This window comes from Pristiophorus japonicus, chromosome 2, assembly GCF_044704955.1.
Source record: "Pristiophorus japonicus isolate sPriJap1 chromosome 2, sPriJap1.hap1, whole genome shotgun sequence".
Classification (NCBI taxonomy): Eukaryota; Metazoa; Chordata; class Chondrichthyes; family Pristiophoridae; genus Pristiophorus; species Pristiophorus japonicus.
This window is the reverse complement of record NC_091978.1, coordinates 57994569-58017024: the sequence shown is the minus strand read 5'-3', so window position 1 is coordinate 58017024 and position 22456 is coordinate 57994569. Positions and strand designations below refer to the sequence as shown.

The 22456-nt window shown below is 42.4% G+C and overlaps 1 protein-coding gene across 1 annotated transcript in view; it reads right to left on the bottom strand.

Annotated features, from left to right (window-relative positions):
- Window positions 1-52: 52 nt before the first annotated feature.
- The window catches only part of me2 (malic enzyme 2, NAD(+)-dependent, mitochondrial), a 91606-nt gene continuing 69202 nt past the window's right edge, over window positions 53-22456 (bottom strand). Inside the window, exons 14-16 of the mRNA XM_070867497.1 lie at window positions 20314-20384; window positions 15295-15393; window positions 53-5230 (exon numbers count right to left, since the gene is read on the bottom strand). Coding sequence (XP_070723598.1) covers window positions 5069-5230; window positions 15295-15393; window positions 20314-20384 — 332 coding nt within the window. The 3' untranslated portion in view covers window positions 53-5068. The remainder of the gene's footprint in view (window positions 5231-15294; window positions 15394-20313; window positions 20385-22456) is intronic.

Genomic DNA, 22456 nt, shown 5'->3' with positions numbered 1-22456 from the left:
TCGCAGGTCAAGGATAAAAGAGCCAGCCCCAGACCCAGCGTGGCGCCCCCCCCCCCCCCCGACCTGTGAGGGAACACCATCACGGCAGATCGGGATAAAAGAGCCAGCCACTGTAGGGAGCAACACGAGCTAATCCAGGATGCGACGGATTCCAGGAGGGCGACTGGATTGACATCGGAGTCCAGGCAGCCCATTGGGGAGCAACGAGACCAGCGGCGAGGTCGGGACCAAGTGAAGGAGCAGTGGCAGGGCCTGGCGTTTGAGCCCAGGGGAGAGCAGTGGAGGATCGATGATGTCCTGGCCCAGGAGTGGCTGGGGTCACGGTAAGGTCCCGGCCCAGGAGCGGTGGGGTCCGAGTAGAGAAGTGAAGGGCCCAGCACATAACAGCAGCAGGATCGTGGCCCAGGAGCGGCGCAGCAAAGCTAAGCTTGCTCTCCAGTTGTCTTGGTTAACCCTTGCCACTGGACCAAGGCCTTGCTCTGTCAAGCCCATGTGGTGGCTGGTGTGCAACGTTAAAAGAATTCAGGCACAGGCATCTTCCACCCTTCAAGATACAGCTCTGGACCTAGAATGTCAGATCCCTCATTGAAACACCTGTGAACTCCTCTTTTTTTGGTGTGGAAGCGGCTCATCCTTGACATGAGGGACTGCCTACTTCTCTACTATATTATTATCTTAGACCTCTACAAATCCAAATAGTCATTTCAAACACAATTTTTATATATTTCTGTTACTCATTCCACGTGACAATACACAATTCTGTATTACATAATTAGATAAAAGTTAAAGTACAACTCATTGGAAAATTTTAATGAGCTTGTCCCTTGTCAATAAATTTTAGTTTTAACGCGTTCTTCTGTCGACTGTTACAGCTTTCTTACTTTGTTATTGATAGTTTCACTCTGGTCACATATAATTAGTATTCCAAGTGAAACTTTTAATTCTAAGTCTGTCTTTGATTCAGTACCATTCCATACCAATCTCCTTCTACCAATTAAAAAAAATGTACATTCAAATTTTTTCTTTGTAGAACTGTTTCTCTTGCACTGCTTAGCAACGGATTTCAGTTTATACCACCACACTTTAATCTGTTTTGAAGCTCTGCTCGGTATTACTTCAGGAACTGAATAATCAACCACAGATTGTTCTCAATTTTCAGCTTCATTGCAACTTAATTTTAAATTTGAGTTGGGTTTCATAGTTGTATTCCTCCCATATACATTCGCGCACAAACACAAAGTAGACTTTCACATCGCAATTTTTAGACCAGTAGATTGGGTATTGTGCAATAAGGGGTTAATTAATAGTCTTGTTGTGCGAGGTCCTTTCGGGAAGAGTGACCATAACATGATTGAATTCTTTATTAAGATGGAAGTGAAGTAGTCCAATCTGAAACTAGGGTCCTAAATCTAAACAAAGGAAACTACGAAGGTATGAGGAATTAATTGGCTATGATAGAGTGGGAAGATTCATTAAAAGGCATGACCGTGGATAGGCAATGGCTAACATTTAAGAAAAGAATGCATGAATTGCAACAGTTATACATTCCTTTCTGATGCAAAAACACAAAAGGAAAAGTGGCCCAACCGTGGCTAACAGAAGAATTTAAGAATAGTATTAGATCCAAAGAGGAGTCATACAAAGTTACCAGAAAAAGTAACATGCCTGAGGATTGGGAGAAGTATAGAATTCAGCAAAAAAGGATCGAGAGATTGATTAAGGGGGAAAAAAACAAAAAAAGAGGATGACAGTAAACTTGCAAGGAACATAAAAACTGACTGCAAAAGTTTCAACAAGTATGTAAAAAGAAAAAGATTAGTCAAGACAAATGTAGGTTCTTTGCAATCAGAAACAGGAGAATTTATAATGGGGAACAAGGAAATGGCAGAACAATTAAATAAATACTTCGGTTCTGTCTTCACAGAAGACAACACAAATAACAACTCAGAAATGCTGGGGAACCAAGGGTCTAGTGAGCAAGAGGAATTAAAGGAAATGATTATTAGTAAGAAAATAATGCTGGAGAAACCAATGGGACTGAGGGCTGATAAATCCCCAGGGCCTGATAATCTGCATCCCAGAGTACTAAGAGAGGTAGCCATGGAAATAGTGGATGCATTGGTTGTCATCTTCCAAAAGTCTACAAATTAAGGACCAGTTCCTGCAGATTGGAGGGTGGCAAATGTAACCCCACTATTTAAAAAAGGGAGAGAAAACAGGGAACTACAGACCGGTTAGCCTGTCAGTAGTAGGAAAAATGCTAGTATATTATAAAGGATTGATAATGGGACATTTAGAAACTATCAACAGGATTAGACAAAGTCAACATGGATTTATGAAAGGAAAATAGTCTCTGACAAACCTACTGGGGTTTTTTGAGGATGTAACTGACAGGATAAGGGAGAACCAGTGGATGTAGTGCATTTGGAGTTTCAGAAGGCCTTTGATAAATTCCCACATAAGAGGTTAGTGCGCAAAATTAAAGCACATAGGATTGGGGGTAATATACTGGCATGGATTGAAAATTGGTTCATTGACAGGAAACAGTGAGTAGGAATAAACGGGTCTTTTTCAGGGTGGTGGGTAGTGACTAGTGGGATCAGTGCTTGAGCCCTTGCTATTCACAATATAAATTCATAATTTGGATGAGGGAATTAAATGTAGTATTTCCAAGTTTGCTGATGACACAAAGCTAGGTGGAATTGAGTTGTGAGGAGGATGCAAAGACGCTGCAAAGCGATTTAGATAGGTTGAGAGTGGGCAAACACATGGCAGATGCAGTTTAACGTGGATAAATTATGAAGTTATCCACTTTGGTAGGAAAAACACAAGGACAAAGTATTATTTAAATGGTGATGGCTTGGGAAGTGTCGATGTACAGGGAGACCTGGGTGTCCTTGTACACCAGTCATTGAAAGCAAACATGCAGGTGCAGCAAGCAGTTAGGAAGACAAATGGTATGTTGGCCTTCATTGCAAGAGGATTTGAGTACAGGAGCAAGGATGTCTTACTACAATCATACAGGGCCTTGGTAAGACCACACTTGGAGTATTGTGCGCAGTTTTGGTCTCCTCACCTAAAAGGATATACTTGCCATAGATGGAGTGCAACAAAGGTTCACCAGACTGATTCCTGGGATGGCAGGACTGTTGTATGAGGAGAGATTGGGTCAACTAGACCTGATTTCACTCGAGTTTAGATGAGAGGGGATCTCATTGTAACGTATAAAATTCTGACCGAGTTGGATAGACTGGACGCGGGGAGTATGTTTCCCCTGGCTGGGAAGTCTAGAACAAGGAGTCACAGTCTCAGGATACAGGGTAGGAAATTTAGGACCAAGATGAGAAATGTTTTTGCTCAGGAGGGTGGTGAACCTGTGGAATTCTCTACCACAGAAGGCTGTGGAGGCCAAGTCACTGAATATATTTAAGAAGGAGATAGATAGATTTCTAGACACAAAAGGCATCAAGGGGTATGGGGAGAAAGTGAGAATATGGTGTTGAGATAGAGGATCAGCCATGATCATAGTGAATGGCGGTGCAGACTTGAAGGGCCGAATGGCCTATTACTGCTCATATTTTCTATGTTTCTATGGAGGAAGCAGTTATAGGCAACAGATCTTTGTACAAAAAAACATGCATTTTATATCAGTATACAGGAAAATCACACTTTACATCACCGAGTAGTGCAAATCCACATAATTAACATATCTGGGAACACAGTGGTTTGATTCCTAATATTGCTGAATTTCTGATCCATTATGTTATTTAGGTAAACACCAAATATCTCTTATAGGATGGAAGAGAGTGGTGGTGGTGGGGGTAAGAAGAGAGGCACCAGGTTGTCACTATGCCACAGTTAAGTATCCATTATTGAGAGCTCAAGAAGTCACATTTTTCACTAAGTTTGGAGATTACTTAAACTTTTTTTTTTAAAAAAAGCACAGTTAAGGTATATTGTACCCCATCCTCCTTCTGAGCAGAATGTTCATGTTGGAGCCATTCAAACATACCTCTAACCCAAGTGACCCTACTTTCCTGCATATCGGCTGGGGCAATGTGGGAAATCTGTAAAATGGCTTCAGCCAGCCTGTTGCATTGAAAACAGCCAGACAGGATATTTGTATTGAAAGTATGCTGTTCCTTAATTGATATTGGCACAATCACTAATATTCCAATCTTGTCACCAATGGTTTAGCACTCAAAAAACAAAAAAATTTAATGGCAAGCAAAACAGTGCTCCCGCTATCCCCTTCAAAATCAGTCAGCTCTAACATCCATGATGTTTGCTGTCACTCAGGTTTGTAGTATTGTATCCAAAATATGATTCAACATGTTAAAAAAAAAATCAGAACATTCTCAGTACTCCAGACATGCCTTCCAATAACCCAGTTTGCTATAGAACATATTAATTAATGTTATCATTTCTGTATACTCAACATTCTCACACAGCCAACTTATGAAGTGAACAGATTCAGAATTTGAGGTAGAGGAAAATAGTGATTTAACTAATGTTTTTTCTGATGCCTTACCAGTAACATATGGTTTTCATGTGTATTTAACCAAACTAGATAGCAGTTTCTTACTAGCAAGATAATGTAGAAGTGTGAACTTGGCTTTTGCCTCCAAGTCAGAAACTCCTGCATTCAAGCCCCACTTCAGGATTTGAGCACATAATCTAGACTGAATGAGGGACTACTGCTTTGTTGGTTGGGGTAATCTTTCAGATGAAATGTTACACTGAGATCCAGTTTTCAAATTGATAACTGTATTTGCCTACAAAACAGAAGCTACACCTCAGAAGGAATTAACTGGCCTTAAGGCACTTTGGGACATCTGAAAAACACTGCATAACATTATTCATGAGAAAACTGCAAATTTCCAATGAATACTGGCTAATGAAAGTTGAAAAAGGGATTTGGCTAGTAAAATTATTTCTTCTGGCACAAGAGAGAGTCTGGCAAATTACAAGATTTTCAACGGTGGTTTGTTGCCAGCTGAACAAACCTTCATTGCAATTATTACACAGACACTACTATTCTTTAGCAGGTGTTTAGAATGGCATATGATTACAAATCAGGTAGCTTTGTCGCAGATTCTGGCCAGTTATAAACATCTGGAAGGAATGACTCATAATCTGTCTTCCACAGCTTCGACAGAAAATACTTGACTTTGTCTTTGGGCTCTGGGTACTCGAATGCCAAATTGTTTGAATAAAAGAATTCTGCAACCTGTAACAAACCAAAAACAAATTAAGACTTGCATGCAGCAGTGGGGTAAACATGTAAAGAGTAAGCTACCTGTAATTACAATGTTGTAAAACTGACTTTCTAGGAAGGGTACAAACCTCTAACAGAGGAGGGCAAAGGGAAAAAAATACAAACTATTAACTGAAACAAAATTGCAAAAAAGTGTTAACTATGACTCAGCGGGTAGGACTCTCGCCTCAATCAGAAGGTTGTTGGATTCAAGTCCCATTCCAGAGACTGGAGCACAAAAATCTAGGGTGACACTCCAGTGCAGTACTGATGGAGTGCTGCACTGTCGGAGGTGCCATCTTTCAGAAGAGTGTCTAAACCGGTCCAGTCTGCTCTCTCCGATGATGTAAAAGATCCTATGGCACTATTGCAAAGAAGAGCAGGGGAGTTATCCCCGGTGTCAATATTTATCCCTCAATCAACATCTAAAAAAATAATCTTGTCATTATCATGTTGCTGTTCGAGAGAGCTTGCTGTGCATATATTGGCTGCTGCATTCCCCCATCAGAGGAAATAGAGTGGATAGAGAAGCTATTAAATGCCGTAATCAATTTAAATACCTCTATTAGATCACCCCTCAATCTTCTAAACACAACGGAATACAAGCTAAGTTTATGCAACCTGTCCTCATAATTTAGTCCTTTAAGCACGTATCGTTCTGATGAATTTGCACTGTGCACTTTCCCTGAGGTCCAGTGCCTAAAACTGAACCCAGTATGCCAGATTGTGCCTGACCAATGCTCTGTACAACTGAAGTATAACTTCCCCACTTTTGATTTCCAATCCCCGAGATAAAAGGTCAACGTTCCATTAATCTTTTTGAACCCGTGGACTATGTATGCATAGACACCTAAATCCCTTTACGCCTCCACAGCTCCTCCTCTCTCACCATCATGAAAATAAGCACCCTTGGCTAAATATACTTCTGTAAAAAGCACAGAGGAACTTACAACAGGAAATCATAAGCAAATTTTGTAAAAGTTGAAGTTTAAAAAAAATACATACAAAAAGATTCAAAGTTCAAATAATATATTTACCAATCCAACATTCTGACTGGCTGAATGTTTTATCTTTAAAAAAGCAGTTAAAGATACTCATCTTTAATGGGTTCCCAGCACTGTGGTGAAAATGCAGTCTGAACATGTACATCAGACCGTACGGTTACTAATCTTCAGAAAAGCACAGAAGGAAACCATGAACTAAAAATTGATTAATCCAAGCTTTTGGAATTAAGTTGGACAATTAAGGACATTCTGTGGTCAGGAACCAAAACGGACTTCATGGACAATATAAGAACAGCCATTTAATACGATCATGGCTGATCTGATCATGGACTCAGCTCCACTTCCTCGCCCACTCCCCATAACCCCATATCATTTAAGAATTGTCTATTTCTGTCTTAAACTTATTCAATGTCCCAGCTTCCACAGCTCTCTGAGGCAGCGAATTCCAGATTTACAACTCTCAGAAGAAATTTCTTCTCATCAGTTTTAAATGGGTGGCCCCTTATTCTAAGATCTTGCCCTCTAGTTCTAGTTTCCCCCATCAGTGGAAACATCCTCTCTGCATCCACCTTGTCAAGCACCCTCATAATCTTATAGGTTTCGATAAGATCACCTCTTATTCTTCTGAACTCCAATGAGTCGAGGCCCAACCTACTTAACCTTTCCTCATAAGTCAACCCCCTGAACCCCAGAATCAACCTAGTGAACCTTCTCTGAACTGCCTCCAAAGCGAGTATATTCTTTCGTAAATATGGAAACCAAAACTGCAGCAGTATTCCAGGTGTGGCCTCACCAAAACCTTGCATAGCTGTAGCAAGACTTCCCTGCTTTTATACTCCATCCCCTTTGCAATAAAATCCTGATCATTTGCTGTACCTGCATACTAACCTTTTGTGTTTCATGCACAAGTACCCCCAGGTCCCGCTGTACTGCAGCACTTTGCACTCTTTCTCCATTTAAATTGAAATAACAACAATGGAGTTGTTACATGAGGCCCTGAACTTGATGGATCAGGGTGGGAAAAAACAAACCCACTGGAGACACCAAGTCCGTAAAAAGACCGCACACAAAGGAACCACACCAGGTGCACATTTTTTGGGAATGAGGTGCTAAGATGAAATATCAACTTGAGCCTTGCAGACTCCGTGTGCAAATGGGAAAACAGACAAGTCCATTATTGCAGTCAATCAACCAAGGGGACCACAAAACAATGTATCGATGCAAACACTATCAAAACCACAGTGGCAGGAGATAGAAATGTAGAAAATAGGTGCAGGAGTAGGCCATTCGGCCCTTCGAGCATGCACCACCATTCAATATGATCATGGCTGATCACCTTTGCAACTTCAGTACCCCACTCCTGCCTTCTCTCCATACCCCTTGATCCCTTTAGGCGCAAGGGCCACATCTAACTCCCTTTTGAATATATCTAACGAACTGGCCTCAACAATTTTCTGTGGTAGAGAATTCCACAGGTTCACAATTCTCTGACTGAAGAAGTTTCTCCTCATCTTAGTCCGAAATGGCCCCTTATCCTTAGACTGTGACCCCTGGTTCTGGACTTCCAACATCGGAAACATTCTTCCTGCATCAAACCTGTCCAATCCCATCAGAATTTTATATGTTTCTATGAGATCCCCTCTCATTCTTCGAAATTCCATTGAATATAAGCCTAGTCGATCCAGTCTTTCTTCATGTCAGTCCTGCCATCCCGGGAATCAGTCTGGTGAAGCTTCGCTGCACTCCCTCAATAGCAAGAATGTCCTTCCTCAGATTAGGAAACCAAAACTGCACACAACACTCAAGGTGTGGCCTCACCAAGGCCCTGTACAACTGCAGTAAGACCTCCCTGCTCCTATACTCAAATCCTCTCGCTATGATGGCCAACATGCCATTTGCCTTCAACACCTGCTGTACCTGCATGCCAACTTTCAATGACTGATGTACCATGACACCCAGGTGTCATTGCACCTCCCCTTTTCCTAATCTGTCACCATTCAGGTAATATTCTGCCTTCCTGTTTTTGCTAACAAAGTGGATAACCTCACATTTATCTACATTATACTGCATCTGCCATGCATTTGCCCACTCACCTAACCTGTCCAAGTCACCCTGCAGCCTCCTCACAGCTCACACTGCCACCCAGCTTAGTGTCATCTGCAAACTTGGAGATATTACATTCAATTCCTTCGTCTAAATCATTAATGCATATTGTAAATAGCTGGGGTCGCAGCACTGAACCTTGCGGTACCCCACTAGTCACTGCCTGCCATTCTGAAAAGGACCCGTTTATTCCTACTCTGCTTCCTGTCTGCCAACCAGTTCTCTATCCACTTCAGTACATTACCCCCAATACCATGTGCTTTAATTTTGCACAATAATCTCTTGTGTGGAACCTTGTCGAAAGCCTTCTGAAAGTCCAAATACACATCAACTGGTTCTCCCTTGTCCACTCTGCTAGTTACATTCCCAAAAAATTCTAGAAGATTTGTCAAGCATGATTTCCCTTTCATAAATCCATGCTGACTTGGACCAATCTGGTCACTGCTTTCAAATGCGCTGCTATTACATCTTAAATAATTGATTTCAACATTTTCCCCACCACCAATGTCAGGCTAACCGGTCTATAATTCCATGTTTTCTCTCTCCCTCCTTTTTTAAAAAGTGGTGTTACATTAGCTACCCTCCAAGCTATAGGAACTGATCCAGAGTTTATAGAATGTTGGAAAATGGCCACCAATGCACCTACTATTTTTAGGGCCACTTCCTTAAGTACTCTGGCTTGCAGACTATCAGGCCCTGGGAATTTATCGGCCTTCAGTCCCATCAATTTCCCCAACACAATTTCCTGACTAATAAGGATTTCCTTCAGTTCCTCCTTCTTACTCGACCCTCGTATTTCCGGAAGGTTATTTGTGTCTTCCTTCGTGAAGACAGAACCAAAGTATTTGTTCAATTGGTCTGTCATTTCTTTGTTCCCCATTATAAATTCACCTGATTCTGACTGCAAAGGACCTACATTTGTCTTCAATAATTTTTTTCTCTTCACATATCTATAGAAGCTTTTGCAGTCAGTTTTAATGTTCCCTGCAAGCTTACTCTCACTCTATTTTCCGCCTCCGAATTAAACCCTTTGTCCTCCTCTGCTGAATTCTAAATTTGTCCCAGTCCTCAGGTTTGCTGCTTTTTCTGGTCAATTCATATTACTCTTCCTTGGATTTAATACGATCCCTAATTTCACTCATTAGCCACCTTCCCAGTTTTATTTTTACGCCAGACAGGGATGTACACTTGAAGTTCATCCATGTGATCTTTAAATGTCTGCCATTGCCTAGCCACCGTCAACCCTTTAAGTATCATTCGCCAGTCTAGCCAATTCACATCTCATACCATCGAAGTTACCTTTCTTTAAGTTCAGGAACCTAGTCTCTGAATTAACTGTCACTCTCCATCTTAAATGAAGAATTCTACCATATTATGGTCACTCTTCCATAAGGGGCCTCGCACAAGAAGATTGCTAATTAATCCTCTCTCATTACACAACACCCAGTCCAGGATGGCCAGCTAGTTGGTTCCTCGACGTATTGGTCTAAAAAAAAACATCCCTTATACACTCCAGGAAATCCTCCCCACCGTATTGCTACCAGTTTGGTTAGGCCAATCTATATACAGATTAAAATCACCCATGATAACTGCTGTACCTTTATTGCACGCATTCCTAATTTCCTGTTTGATGCTGTCCCCAATCTCACTACTACTGTTTGGTGGTCTGTACACAACTCCCACTAACGTTTTCTGCCCTTTGGTGTTCCGCAGCTCTACCCATACCGATTCCACATCCTCCAAGCTCATGTCCTTCCTTACTATTGGGTTAATCTCCTCTTTAACCAGCAACGCTAACCCACCTCCTTTTCCTTTCTGTCTATCCTTCCTGAATATTGAATACCCCTGGATGTTGAGTTCCCAGCCTTGGTCATCCTGGAGCCATGTCTCCGTAATCCCAATTACATCATATTCATTAACAGCTATCTGCACAGTTAATTCATCCACCTTATTACAAATGCTCCTCGCATTGAGACACAGAGCCGTCAGGCTTGTTTTTTTTTAAACCACTCTTTGTCCTTTTAGATTTATGTTGCAATGTGACCCTTTTTGATTTTTGCCCTTGATTTCTCTGCCCTCCACTTTGCCTTATCTCCTTTCTACCTTTTGCTTCTGCCCCCATTTTACTTCCCTCCGTCTCCCTGCATAGATTCCCATCCCCCTGCCATATTAGTTTAAACCCTCCCCAACAGCACTAGCAAATGTCCCCCTAGGACGTTAGTTCCGGTCCTGTCCAGGTGCAGACCGTCCGGTTTGTACTGGTCCCACCTCTCCCAGAACCGGTTCCAGGAATTTGAATCCCTCCCTCTTGCACCATTCCTCAAGCCACGTATTCATCTTAACTATCCTGCTATTTCTACTCTGACTAGCACGCAGCACTGGTAGCAATCCTGAGATTACTACCTTTGAGGTCCTACCTTTTAAATTTAACTCCTAGCTCCCTAAATCCTTGTAGGACCTCATCTCATTTTTTACCTAGGTGCACCACGACAACTGGCTGTTCACCCTCCCCCTCCAGAATGCCCTGCAGCCGCTCAGAGACATCCTTGACCCTTGCACCAGGGAGGCAACATACCATCTTGGAGTCTCGATTGCGGCAGCAGAAACGCTTATCTACTCCCCTTACAATAGAGTCCCCTACCACTATAGCTCGCCCACTCTTTTTCCTGCCCTCCTGTGCAGCAGAGCCACCCATGGTGCCATGAACTTAGCTGCTGCTGCCTTCCCCTGATGAATCATCTCCCCCAACAGTACCCAAAACAGTATATCTGTTTTGGAGGGAGATGACCACAAGGGACCCCTCTGCACTACCTTCCTTCCACTGCTCTGCCTGGTGGTCACCCATTCCCTATCTGCCTGTGTAACCTTTACCTGCAGAGTGACCAACTCACTAAACATGCTATTCACGACATTCTCAGCATCGTGGATGTTCCAGAGTGAATCCATGTGCAGCTCCAGTGCCGCAATGTGGTCTGTCAGGAGCTGCAGCAGGATACACTTCCTGCACATGTAGTCGTCAGGAACACTGGAAGCGTCCCTGACTTACCACATAGTACAGGAGGAGCATGACAGGTCTGGGCTTTCCTGCCATGACTTAACCAGTTAAAACCTGGATATAAATATGCAAGCTAGAAGCAGCTCAACAGAAGGAGGACAGGAACAGACAGAAGAAGCACACAGAAGACAGAAAAAGGACAGGAATAGACAGAAGAAGCAGCACAGAAGAAGTAGAAGGACACGTGTACAGATGGACACAGGTCGAAAGAATGAGCAGATGAACAGATGGAAGGACATGTAGTATGGAACGTACACAAAAGGAACAGCACTGCAGAGAACGGCAAGAACCACCAACCGGTCACGGAACCAATGACTGCGGCCCAAAATTTCCCCAAAGGAAAAAAATGCCCTTAACTTACCTTGACGCCAGTTTTTTTTTTAGGCCCCTCAGGCTGAAAAATTAAAATAATATTTTCTCCAGCATGTGCGCATCCTCTGGCGTCAGCGCTACCCAGGGCTCTGCAGGGCGGAGACTCCAATGTGCGCTGAAATGGCACAGCGCATGAGAAAAAAAATTCTAACCCACTGTGCATTCGGTCCCATCTGCACATGCGCAGTGCAAAGTATAAAAAACGGCATGTGTGGGAACGGTGTGGTGTAGCTCACCATTAAAAATTCATTGGTGGCAGAGATAGTTTCTCAGGTAGGAAGTACAACTTTGTTCACGAGATGGCTGCAATGGAAGAGTGCAGAGAAGGTGAAAGGGCCAGGAATGGAGAAGGGGAAGCTGCAAGGGCGAAGAGATTTCGTACGGATGAAATTGAGCGCCTGGTAGACTTGAGAATGGATGGGGAGTTCTTGAGAACAAGGGGAGCTTTGGAAAAAATAAGCTTAAACCGTCTACACTCGCAAAAGTTTGGGACCTGGTCGCAGTCGAGTTTAATGGAATGTCCATGACCCTGAGAACCGGTGCGCAGCTGAAAAAGTGGCAGGACCTCGGACAAGCAGTGACTAAGTATTACGATAAACTTACATTTATTTGGGCTTTAAAATATATGTATATTTATGCACTGCAATAACATCTGTAAATGTGATCCGTGTGCGCACGCGTTCACAAGGACCCTCTCTTTAAAAAGTTGCATTTGCATCTTGGCAGAAGATGGTGTCACAGATCAACCATGAATGGTCACAAACTGGAGGAGATCCGCCAAGTAGGCTCCAACTTACAGCCCTGGAGCAGAGGATAGAGTCAATGATTAAATGCCACAGGAGATGACCAACAATTAATGTGCAAGCTGGGCCCAGTTTTCTATTGGAGGGTAAGCCTGCAAATTGTACAGTCTGGGTCGGCTGAATGTTATTTACTGCGTGAGCTTCCTATGCTTCTCTTTCTTCAATGCTGCTAATCAAGCATTTATTTTTTTCCCCCGCAGAGGGTGAACATCAGGAGACCGAAGGTGCACCTGAAGCTGAAGGCGAGAATGTTCATGTAAATGGCACGCCAGATATTCCAACTCAGGACAATGATGGGCAGCAAGAACTCATGGGTGATGAGATGGTCACACTGGATTTGGAGGTGCTGAACACCTCGAAGATTCCAAGTCTTTTCATGAGCAAATCAAGTGAGAGGACTTTTTTTTTTTTTTTTTTTTAAAAAGGTATGATGTCTGAGGCTGTGGGTACAAGTGTGTCACAGCAAGGCATTATGGGGTCAAACTCCATAACTGATCCAGAAACAATGGACTCCCAAGAACTTAGGACATCTTGTGGGGATGAGCGGGGAGAACACTGCGCAATATCGATTGCTCCTGGAAGCCATTGGTGGGGTGAGGGCAAAGTTGGGGAGACTTTCAGGACCGTTGGATGTGGTTGTATTGGCAATAGGGGGGCTCACCCAGGCTGTCCTTAATGCGAGGAGCACTTTCCACTCTACACCAAATGCAAGGGTTGATCCTGAGGATGAGGTTGACGACGAAGAGGCATCTGGGCATTCCGCCATTACACATTTTGGCGCTATCCCAGTCATAACCCAGCATCAAGAAACGGAACAGACTACAACTGGGGGTACGGGGATCAAGGAAGCAGATGTCTGCAACTACAGGCACGCGCAGGGGTGACAGCATCTACTGGGGCAGGATTGGTGCACAGTGCTAATGAAGAGGATAGAATTATTGTTTTTTGGTTGAATTCGTTGATTGTTTGTAAAGTTTGCCATGGCTCCGAATAAAGTTTTGAAGATTTAAACATAAGTCACGCTAATCACAACTGTGCTGTTCAAATGTTTAATAAACATTTTAAGTCTGGACCCTTAACCTAACTCCTGCACTTCATTTTTTAATGCTGCACTAATAAATATTGCAGGATAACCGGACAGTAAATATAAAAAGTCCATCACCCTTGCAATCTTTTGGTTTAAATGTTTTCATCATGGATCCTGCCTTGTTTTGGGCCACTGATGCATGCAATGAAGTACCATGGTGCATTTATCAGCCAGTCTGGATCCATGAGTAACTTAGTCTTATTATCCACCCAAGCACTCCAACACACCCAGACTCCAGTTAAACATTCAAAATTTGTGGTGGGAATATTTAATAAACATAAGGTTGTGTCTATCCAAGCACTGCTACTCTCCTTTAAAACATAAAAGATTGGTGGAGGGAATATTTAATAGCCATTATGTAAACACTCCAAATACTCCCTTGGAACATAAAAAAATTATGATGGCAAAATTTTATATAAATTATATATTTTGCACTTAGGCACTCCAACACTCCATAAAAACCTAAAATGTGTGTGGTGGGATTATGTTTTTTTTTAAATTTAAAGTTCCACCTTTACTAGAGATCACTGCTGTTTGCCTTTGAGCTTGGAGTGTCTTCCACTGTCCTTGGTGTGCAGACCTTTGGCCTGGGCTAGCAGCGGGCCTCATGGGAAGAGGACCTTTGACCAGGGGCTAGCAGGGGCTACAGTCGAGAAGGCTGCACTGGATCTCAGAAGAAGGAAGGATGATTTGTATGGTGATTATGCATTTTTGGAACTTTTTAATGTTTTCCTTGGACTTTTGGGCCGTGAGGACATCTATGGAAAAAGGTAAAGAATTTAAATTTTTTTTTGCCATCATTCTTTTTTCATCGAAGGATCATCAGTATGGGTGAGTTTTTAATTTATTTTATACTTTGACCTATTTATAGTTTAAATTTTGTCTTAAACTGTAAGGTAAGTTGCTTTGTAGACTAAATGATAGCAGCAGGCCAGCACGGATTTTCTAACTGCAGGTAAGGGTTTTTCTTACGGTGTTTCTAGAGTCTATGCGCCAGCTTAAACATTTTTTTTGGTGGGGAAAGCTTGCCTTACTGTGAAAATGGCACGGAACCTTGTTTTACAGGTACACCAGCACCAGAATGTATGGCGGACAAACATTCTGCCGCTGGTAGTAGACGCCAGCGCCCCAACACTGGGGATGGTTTGGAGTAAGCTTTGGCACAAAAAAATTCACTGGCAACGAAAAAACGGCATCCAGTGATGGGCAAATATGGGCCCCACGAACCTACAATAGCTACAGCCAGGAAGGGTGATTGTATGTTTTCAGTCGATTTTTCTCAGAAGTCTAGTAGTTTGAGTCGGATTTTGTGTAATAAAATTGACACTGGGTTAAGGCTAAATTTTGTGCCACGTGTTGTCCTTTCCCACGCCAAGTTCCGAGGTCTAAGAATCAGAGTAGAGTGAAAAACAAACACCCGACAAGACATAAGTAACTGCACAAAGAATTTTCTCTCCCTGAATTTTGTTCCTCCCATACAAAAAATACATAAACACCATAAATTGCACAATGGAAGTAAAATTGCCAATGCAAGAATGATTTCATCCTTCCAGTCACGTTTTGATTTAGTAACAAAAATTGTCTATACACGTCCAGATAATAAGAATGCTCACCTTAATTGCAGTGCAGATGGAGACTTCACGGATATTACATAGGGGTGGATAAAGGCGCCCTTGGGCTAATTCATCATTGGTCACCTGCTCAGCCAGTGCCTGCAGAAAAGTTACATGAGGAATTGCAGGACAAATACAAAACATAAACTAATCATCTTACTTATTGCAGCCCTAATAGATTTCAAGAGGGCACTGCGCCATTGACTAAATAGCTTCAATTGTAAACCAAATAGTTGTGATTACTGCAGTTAGTATTAGTACCACTCTCATTAAATGCATCTTAAATCTACCAGGCCCTGATTTTAATTCCGGATGGGAGCAAAGTTGCAGAAAATCAGAGGCCTCCCACTAACACCAACATGGTAGGGTAACGGAATCGGCTTCCAGTGCTGTCTCGCAATCCAGCCCCCCCCCGCAAAACATGACATACATTTTTTAATCATCTTCGCAGTTGGTCCTCACCGACTTTTATCTGGTGGGAAAGCCACAATGGCTTCCCCACTTAGACATGTTGTAATCGAACTAGAGTCCCGATTACAACCTGGGACCTGACATGCAAGTGTACAGAAGCACCCTGCCACCTTGGGCAGGTGTCCTTGTTGGCTGCTCAATAGAGCAGGTTAAAATCTCGAACAGTGGGATCCTAGCATCTTTTGGTGTGGTAAGTAACCAGGGCTTCTTTATCTGCTCACCCACCCATTTTCTGCTGGACAGAAAAGATTAATACCAACCCCTTAATTTTGAAATTAAATCTTGGGTCTAAATTTAATTTCAAGAGGTTGTTGTATTTCAAATTCCTGCAAATGATGCAGTCAAATCAAGTATTGGAGGTAGGGGGGGAAATCAGATCGAAAAAGACAATTTTGGGATACCAATATATATTTTGTATTAGTCTTCACAGTAGAAGACATGAAAAACATCCTAACAGAGGATAATCAACGGGCGAAAGGGAGGGAGGAACTTAATACAATCCTAAAGTAGTATTCAGTAAAACAATGGGATTAAAAACAGACAAGTCCCCTGGACCTGATGGCTTGCATCCTAAGTTCCTTAAAGAAGTGGCTGCACAGGTTATAATCTACCGAAATTCCCTGGATTCTGGGGAGGTCCCAGCGGATTGGAAAACCGCAAATGTAACACAGTTGTTTAAAAAAAGGAGGCAGACAGAAAGCAGGAAACTAGACCGGTTAGCCTAACATCTGCTGTTGGGAAAATGCTGGAGTCCATTATTAAGGAAGCAGTAGCAGGACATTTGGAAAAGCATAATTCAATCAAACAGAGTCAGCATGGTTTTATGAAAGGGAAATCACGTTTGTCAAATTGGCTGGAGTTCTTCGAGGATGTTGACAAGGTATTTGACAAGGTGCCACATAAAAGGTTACTGCACAAGATAAAAGTTCACGGGGTTTGGAGTAAAATATTAGCATGGAGAGAAGATTGGCTAACGAACAGAAAACAGAGAGTCGGGATAAATGGTTCATTCTCGGGTTGGCAATCAGTAACCAGTGGGGTGCTGCAGGGATCAGTACTGGTACCCCAATTATTTACAATCTATATTAACGACTTGGAAGAAGGGACCGAGTGTAACGTAGCCAAGTTTGCTGACAATACAAAGATGGGAGGAAAAGCAATGTGTGAGAGGACACAAAAAATCTGCAAAAGGATATAGACAGGCTAAGTGAATGAGCAAAAATTTGGCAGATGAAGTATAATGTTGGAAAGTGTGGGGTCATGCACTTTGGCAGAAAAAAAATCAAAGAGGAAGTTATTATTTAAATGGAGAAAGATTGCAAAGTGCTGCAGTACAGCAGGACCTAAGGATATTTATGCATGAAACACAAAAGGTTAGTATGCAGGTACAGCATGTGATCAGGAAGGCCAATGGAATATTGGCCTTTATTGCAAAGGGGATGGAGTATAAAAACAGGGAAGTCTTGCGCCAGTTGTACAGGGTATTGGTGAGGCCACACCTGGAATACTGCGTGCAGTTTTGGTTTCCATATTTATGAAAGGATATACTTGCTTTGGAGGCAGTTCAGAGAAGGTTCACAAGGTTGATTCCGGAGATGAGGGGGTTGAATTATGAGGAAAGATTGAGTAGGTTGGGCTCATTGGAATTCAGAAGAATGAGTGGTGATCTTATCGAAACGTATAAGATTTTGAGGGGGCTTGACAAGATGGATGCAGAGAGGAAGTTTCCACTGATAGGTGAGACTATAACTTGAGGGCATAATCTTAGAAAAAGGGGCCGCCCATTTAAAACTGAGATAAGGAGAAATTTCCTGAGGGCTGTGGATCTGTGGAATTCGCTGCCTAAGAGAGCTGTGGAAGCTGGGATATTTAATAAACTTAAGATAGAAATAGACAGTTTCTTATACGATAAGGGAATAAGGGGTTATGGAGAGCGGGCAGGGAAGTGGACACGAGTCCATGATCAGATCAGCCATGATCTTGTTGAATGGCGGAGCAGGCTAGAGGGGCCATATGGCCTACTCCTGCTCCTATTTCTTGTGTTCTTATGTACTGAGCAGGGTGGATAAGGGGGTAACCAGTGAATGTAGTGTATTTGAATTTCCAGAAGGCATTTGATAATGTTGTCTCAAATAAAGCAATGTGATTGAGTACTGTAGACTTGAGTAAATGTAACCTTAGTCTCTTTATTCTGACTCCAGAGTGCTGGCACAGCATGGGAGGCCTATTTATACACAGTGCTCCCAAGGGATGCTGGGATCCCTTGGAACTCCAACAGATGCGCCCTCTGGTAGGTGTAGAATGCTGGTTACAAGGTGTAGCATACATAACAGATAAGGTGCCACATAAAAGGTTACTGCACAAGAAAGAAGTTCACAGGCTTGGGGGTAATATATTAGTTAGCCAATCCTCAATCCATGAGAACAGAAAACAGAGAGTCGGGATAAACGGATCATTTTCCGATTGGCAAACAGTAACTAGTGGGGTGCCACAGGGATTGGTGCTGGAGTCTCAAATATTTACAATCTATATTAATGACTTGGATGAAGGGACTGAATGTAATGTAACCAAGTTTGCTGATGACACAAAGATGGGTGGGAATGCAAATTTTGAGGAGGACACAAAAAATCTGCAAAGGGATATACAGGCTAAGTGAGTGGGCAAAAATTTGGCAGATGGAGTATAATGTAGGAAAATGTGAGGTTATCCACTTTGGCAGGAAGAAAATAGAAAAGCAGATTATAATTTAAATGGCAAAAAATTGCCAAATGCTTCAGTACAGGGGGTCCTGAGGGTCCTTGTGCATGAAACACAAAAAGTTAGTATACAGGTACAAGTAATCAAGAAGGCAAATGGAATGTTGGCCTTTATTGCAAAGTGGATAGAGTATAAAAGCAGAGAAGTCCTGCTACAACTGTACAGGGTATTGGTGAGGCCACACCTGGAATACTGTGTGCAGTTTTGGTCTCCGCATTTAAGAAAGGATATACTTGCATTGGAGACTGTTCAGAGAAGGTTCACTAGGTTGATTCCGGAGATGAGGACTTATGAAGATAGGTTGAGTAGGTTGTGTCTATACTCATTGGAGTTCAGACGAATGAGAGGTGATCTTATCAAAACATACAAGATAATGAGAGGGCTGGACAAGATGGATGCAGAGAGTACATTTCCACTGAAACTAAAATTAGGGGGCATGGTCTCAGAATAAGGGGACCGCCCATTTAAAAACAGAGATGAGGAGGAATTTCTTCTGAGGGTTATAAATCTGTGGAATTCAGTGCCCCAGAGAGCTGTGGAGGCTGGGTCTTTGAATATATACAGATTTTTGAACGCTAAGGGAATAAAGGGTTATGAGGAACAGGCAGGGAAGTGGAACTGAGTCCATGATCAGATCAAGCATGATCTTATTAAATGGCGGTGCAGGCTCGAGGGATCAAATGGCTTCTCCTGCTCCTATTTCTTGTGTTGTGTTCTATTCTCCTTTCTCCCAACCACTTGGATTAGAATATTGGAATTCAAAGGAGAATGAACTTGTGGGAGATGTGTCACAAGAATGGCTAGTGTAGGAAATGGAAAATATGACATTGGTGTCTCTTCAGGAAGAGGCAAAGATTTTTTACAAGATTATAAGACAATTCAAATTAAGAATGTTCTCCTACACATTTAAACTCACCCTGGGTTAGGGCAAAGGCACATCGTTTGGGTACAGTAGAGAAAGCTTAACAACATAGCTACGTTTACCAGATTTGGGAGTGCTTGGTGCTGGCACTGGGTACCTAACATTATTTCATGCCTCAGCATCCTTATAGAATCATAGAAATTTACAGCACGGAAGGAGGCCATTTCAGCCCATCGTGTCAGCACTGGCTTAATCGCACTTCCCAGCTCTTGGTCCATAGCCCTGTAGGTTACGGCACTTTCAGTGCCCATCCAAGTATCTTTTAATTGTGATGAGGGTTTCTGCCTCTACCACCCTTTCAGTGAGTTCCAGATCCCCACCACCTTCTGGGTGAAGACATTTCCCCTCATATCACCTCTAAACCTCCCCCCAATTACTTTAAATATATGCCCCCTAGTTGTTGACCCCCTCTGTCAAGGGCAACAGGTTCTTCCTAGCCACTCTATCCAGGCTCCTTATAATTTTATACATCGCAATCGGGTCTCCCCTTAGCCTCCTCTATTCCAAAGAAAACAGACCCAGCATCTCCAATCTTTCCTCATAGCCAAAATTCTCCAGTCCAGGCAACATTCTTGTAAATCTGCTTTGTAATCTTTCCAGTGCAATCATATCTTTCCTGTAATGTGGTGATCAGAACTGCAAATCCTTGAATAGATTTTTCTTTGAAATCACTAACAGCTGGAAATTGGTCACCGGCTGAGATTTGAAGAGGTTCAGTTTCTGGTTAGGACAGCCTATATTAAACATTCACCACTACCAGGTTTTGCATTAGCTAGACTTAAATCACAAGCATTTTGCAGGAGACAACATTGCCTCTTCCAATTCAAACACCATATATTGCAGATTTTCTTTGGTTTTCCATCACAAACCTTTGCAGCTTCCAAGAAAACTTGGTCGCTGATATTACGAACCCCAAGGAGGATTACAGCCAGTGCTACACCTGCAAAAAAAAAAGACAACTTCAGTGACAGCAGTCTTATTGGACCAAAGCTATAAACTAGGAGGTAGGAACCTTGCATAGCATTTTTTTAGGTTTAGGAACAAATTCTAAATGTAATATCCCACAGTACACTTCATTTAAAAAAAAATCTATTTTCTCATGCTTAATCAGAGCCACGTAACCAGATGTTACATACATAACAGTAATCATTGAGTTAGACAATATTCCTGACATCTAAATTTTAATTAAAAAGGTCTTATTACAGACAAGAATTCCCTAAAATATGTATCAAATACTAATAGCTTTACTTTTATGTCAGAGGGCTGCAATTCCTAGTTTTAGACTGCTTGTCCGACATCCAGTACTGGATGAGCAGAAATTTTCTCCAATTAAATATTGGGAAGACCGAAGCCATTCTGTTTGGTCCCCACCACAAACTGCGTTCCCTAGCCACCGACTCCAACCCTCTCCCTGGCATCTGTATGAGGCTGAACCAAACCGTTAGCAACCGAGGTGCCATATTTGACCCTGAAATGAGCTTCCGACCACATATCCGCAGCATAACTAAAACTGCCTATTTCAACCTCCGTAACATTGCCCGTCTCCGCCCCTGCCTCAGCTCATCTGCTGCTGAAACACTCATCCATGCCTTTGTTACCTCTAGACTTGACTACTCCAGCCCACTCCTGGCTGGCCTCCCACATTAACTTGAGATCTTCCAAAACTCGGCAGCCTGTGTCCTAACTCGCACCAAGTCCCACTCACTCATCTCCCCTGTGCTTGCTGACCTATATTGGCTCCCAGTTAAGCAACGCCTCGATGTCAAAATTCTCATCCTTGTTTACAAATCTCTCCATGGCCTGGCCTCTTCCCATCTCTGTAATCTCCTCCAGTGTCACAACCCGCTCCCTGGAGATGTCTGCGCTCCTCAAATTCTGCCCTCTTGAGCACCCCCAATTATAACTGCTCAACCATTGGTGGCAGTGCCTTCAGCTGCCTGGGCCCTAAACTCAAACACCCTCTCTAAACCTCTCTGCCTCCTTTAAGATGCTCCTTAAAACATACCTCTTTGACCAAGCTTTTGGTCATCTGCTGTAATTTCTTATGTGGCTCAGTCAAATTTATTTGTTTTGTCAACACCTCGGGATGTTTTACTACATTAAAATGTGCTATATAAATACAAGTTGTTGTTTATAAACAGGCTTAAAAAAATCTTTTTGCATGCTAATTTTATGTTTCCTTTTAGACCCATTCCTTGATGCACCTATAAAGCAAAGCAAATCCCTGATGGGAAGAGACACCCAAAACGGTGATGGAAAATATGGTAAAAACAAGGCTGAACAACCATGTTAATGGTTCTCCACATGCACAAATAACATCTATAAGCATTTGAGGTAGAAAAGCAGACATTAAAAGGAGAAGAAAAGAATATTTGGATGAAGGCAATTTGAAGGTCTGATCTGAAAAGAGTTTTAGGTGGTATTTGAATGCAGAAGGAGGTAGCGACGTACAAGTGGTTTAGGGAGAGAATTTCAGAGTATAAGGGTGTGTTGACTCAATTGTGTTGATTGAAGACAATGAGCAACAAACAGTAATTTATTCTTGAAGTACAAGGCGCAGACAGAGACAAATTAACAGAAGATCTCTCAGACAAGATGGTGAGATTTTAAGTTCAGGACAAAGATCTTTATGTTGATTTGCTCGCAGACAGGGTCAATAGAAGCTCAACAAAGACAGGGATGATGGGTATGCAAGACTTGAAATAGGGAAGATCAAATTTTAGAAATCTACAACTCAGAAGATGGGCATTCAGTCCATCATGTCTGTGCCGGCTCTTTGAAAGAGCTATCCAATAAATCTCTGCCTTTCGCCATAACCATAACATTTTTTCCCCCTTCAACTATTTATCTAATTTCCCTTTGAAAAGTTATTATTGAATCCGCTGCAACCATCCTTTCAGGCACTATATTCCAGATCATAGAGCTCAAGTTTCCCCCCCGCGCCCGCCCCCCCCCTGCAAGAATGGCGCACCTCGAGGTGCGGTGACTTTCTGGAAGAAAAAGTGCGTCGAA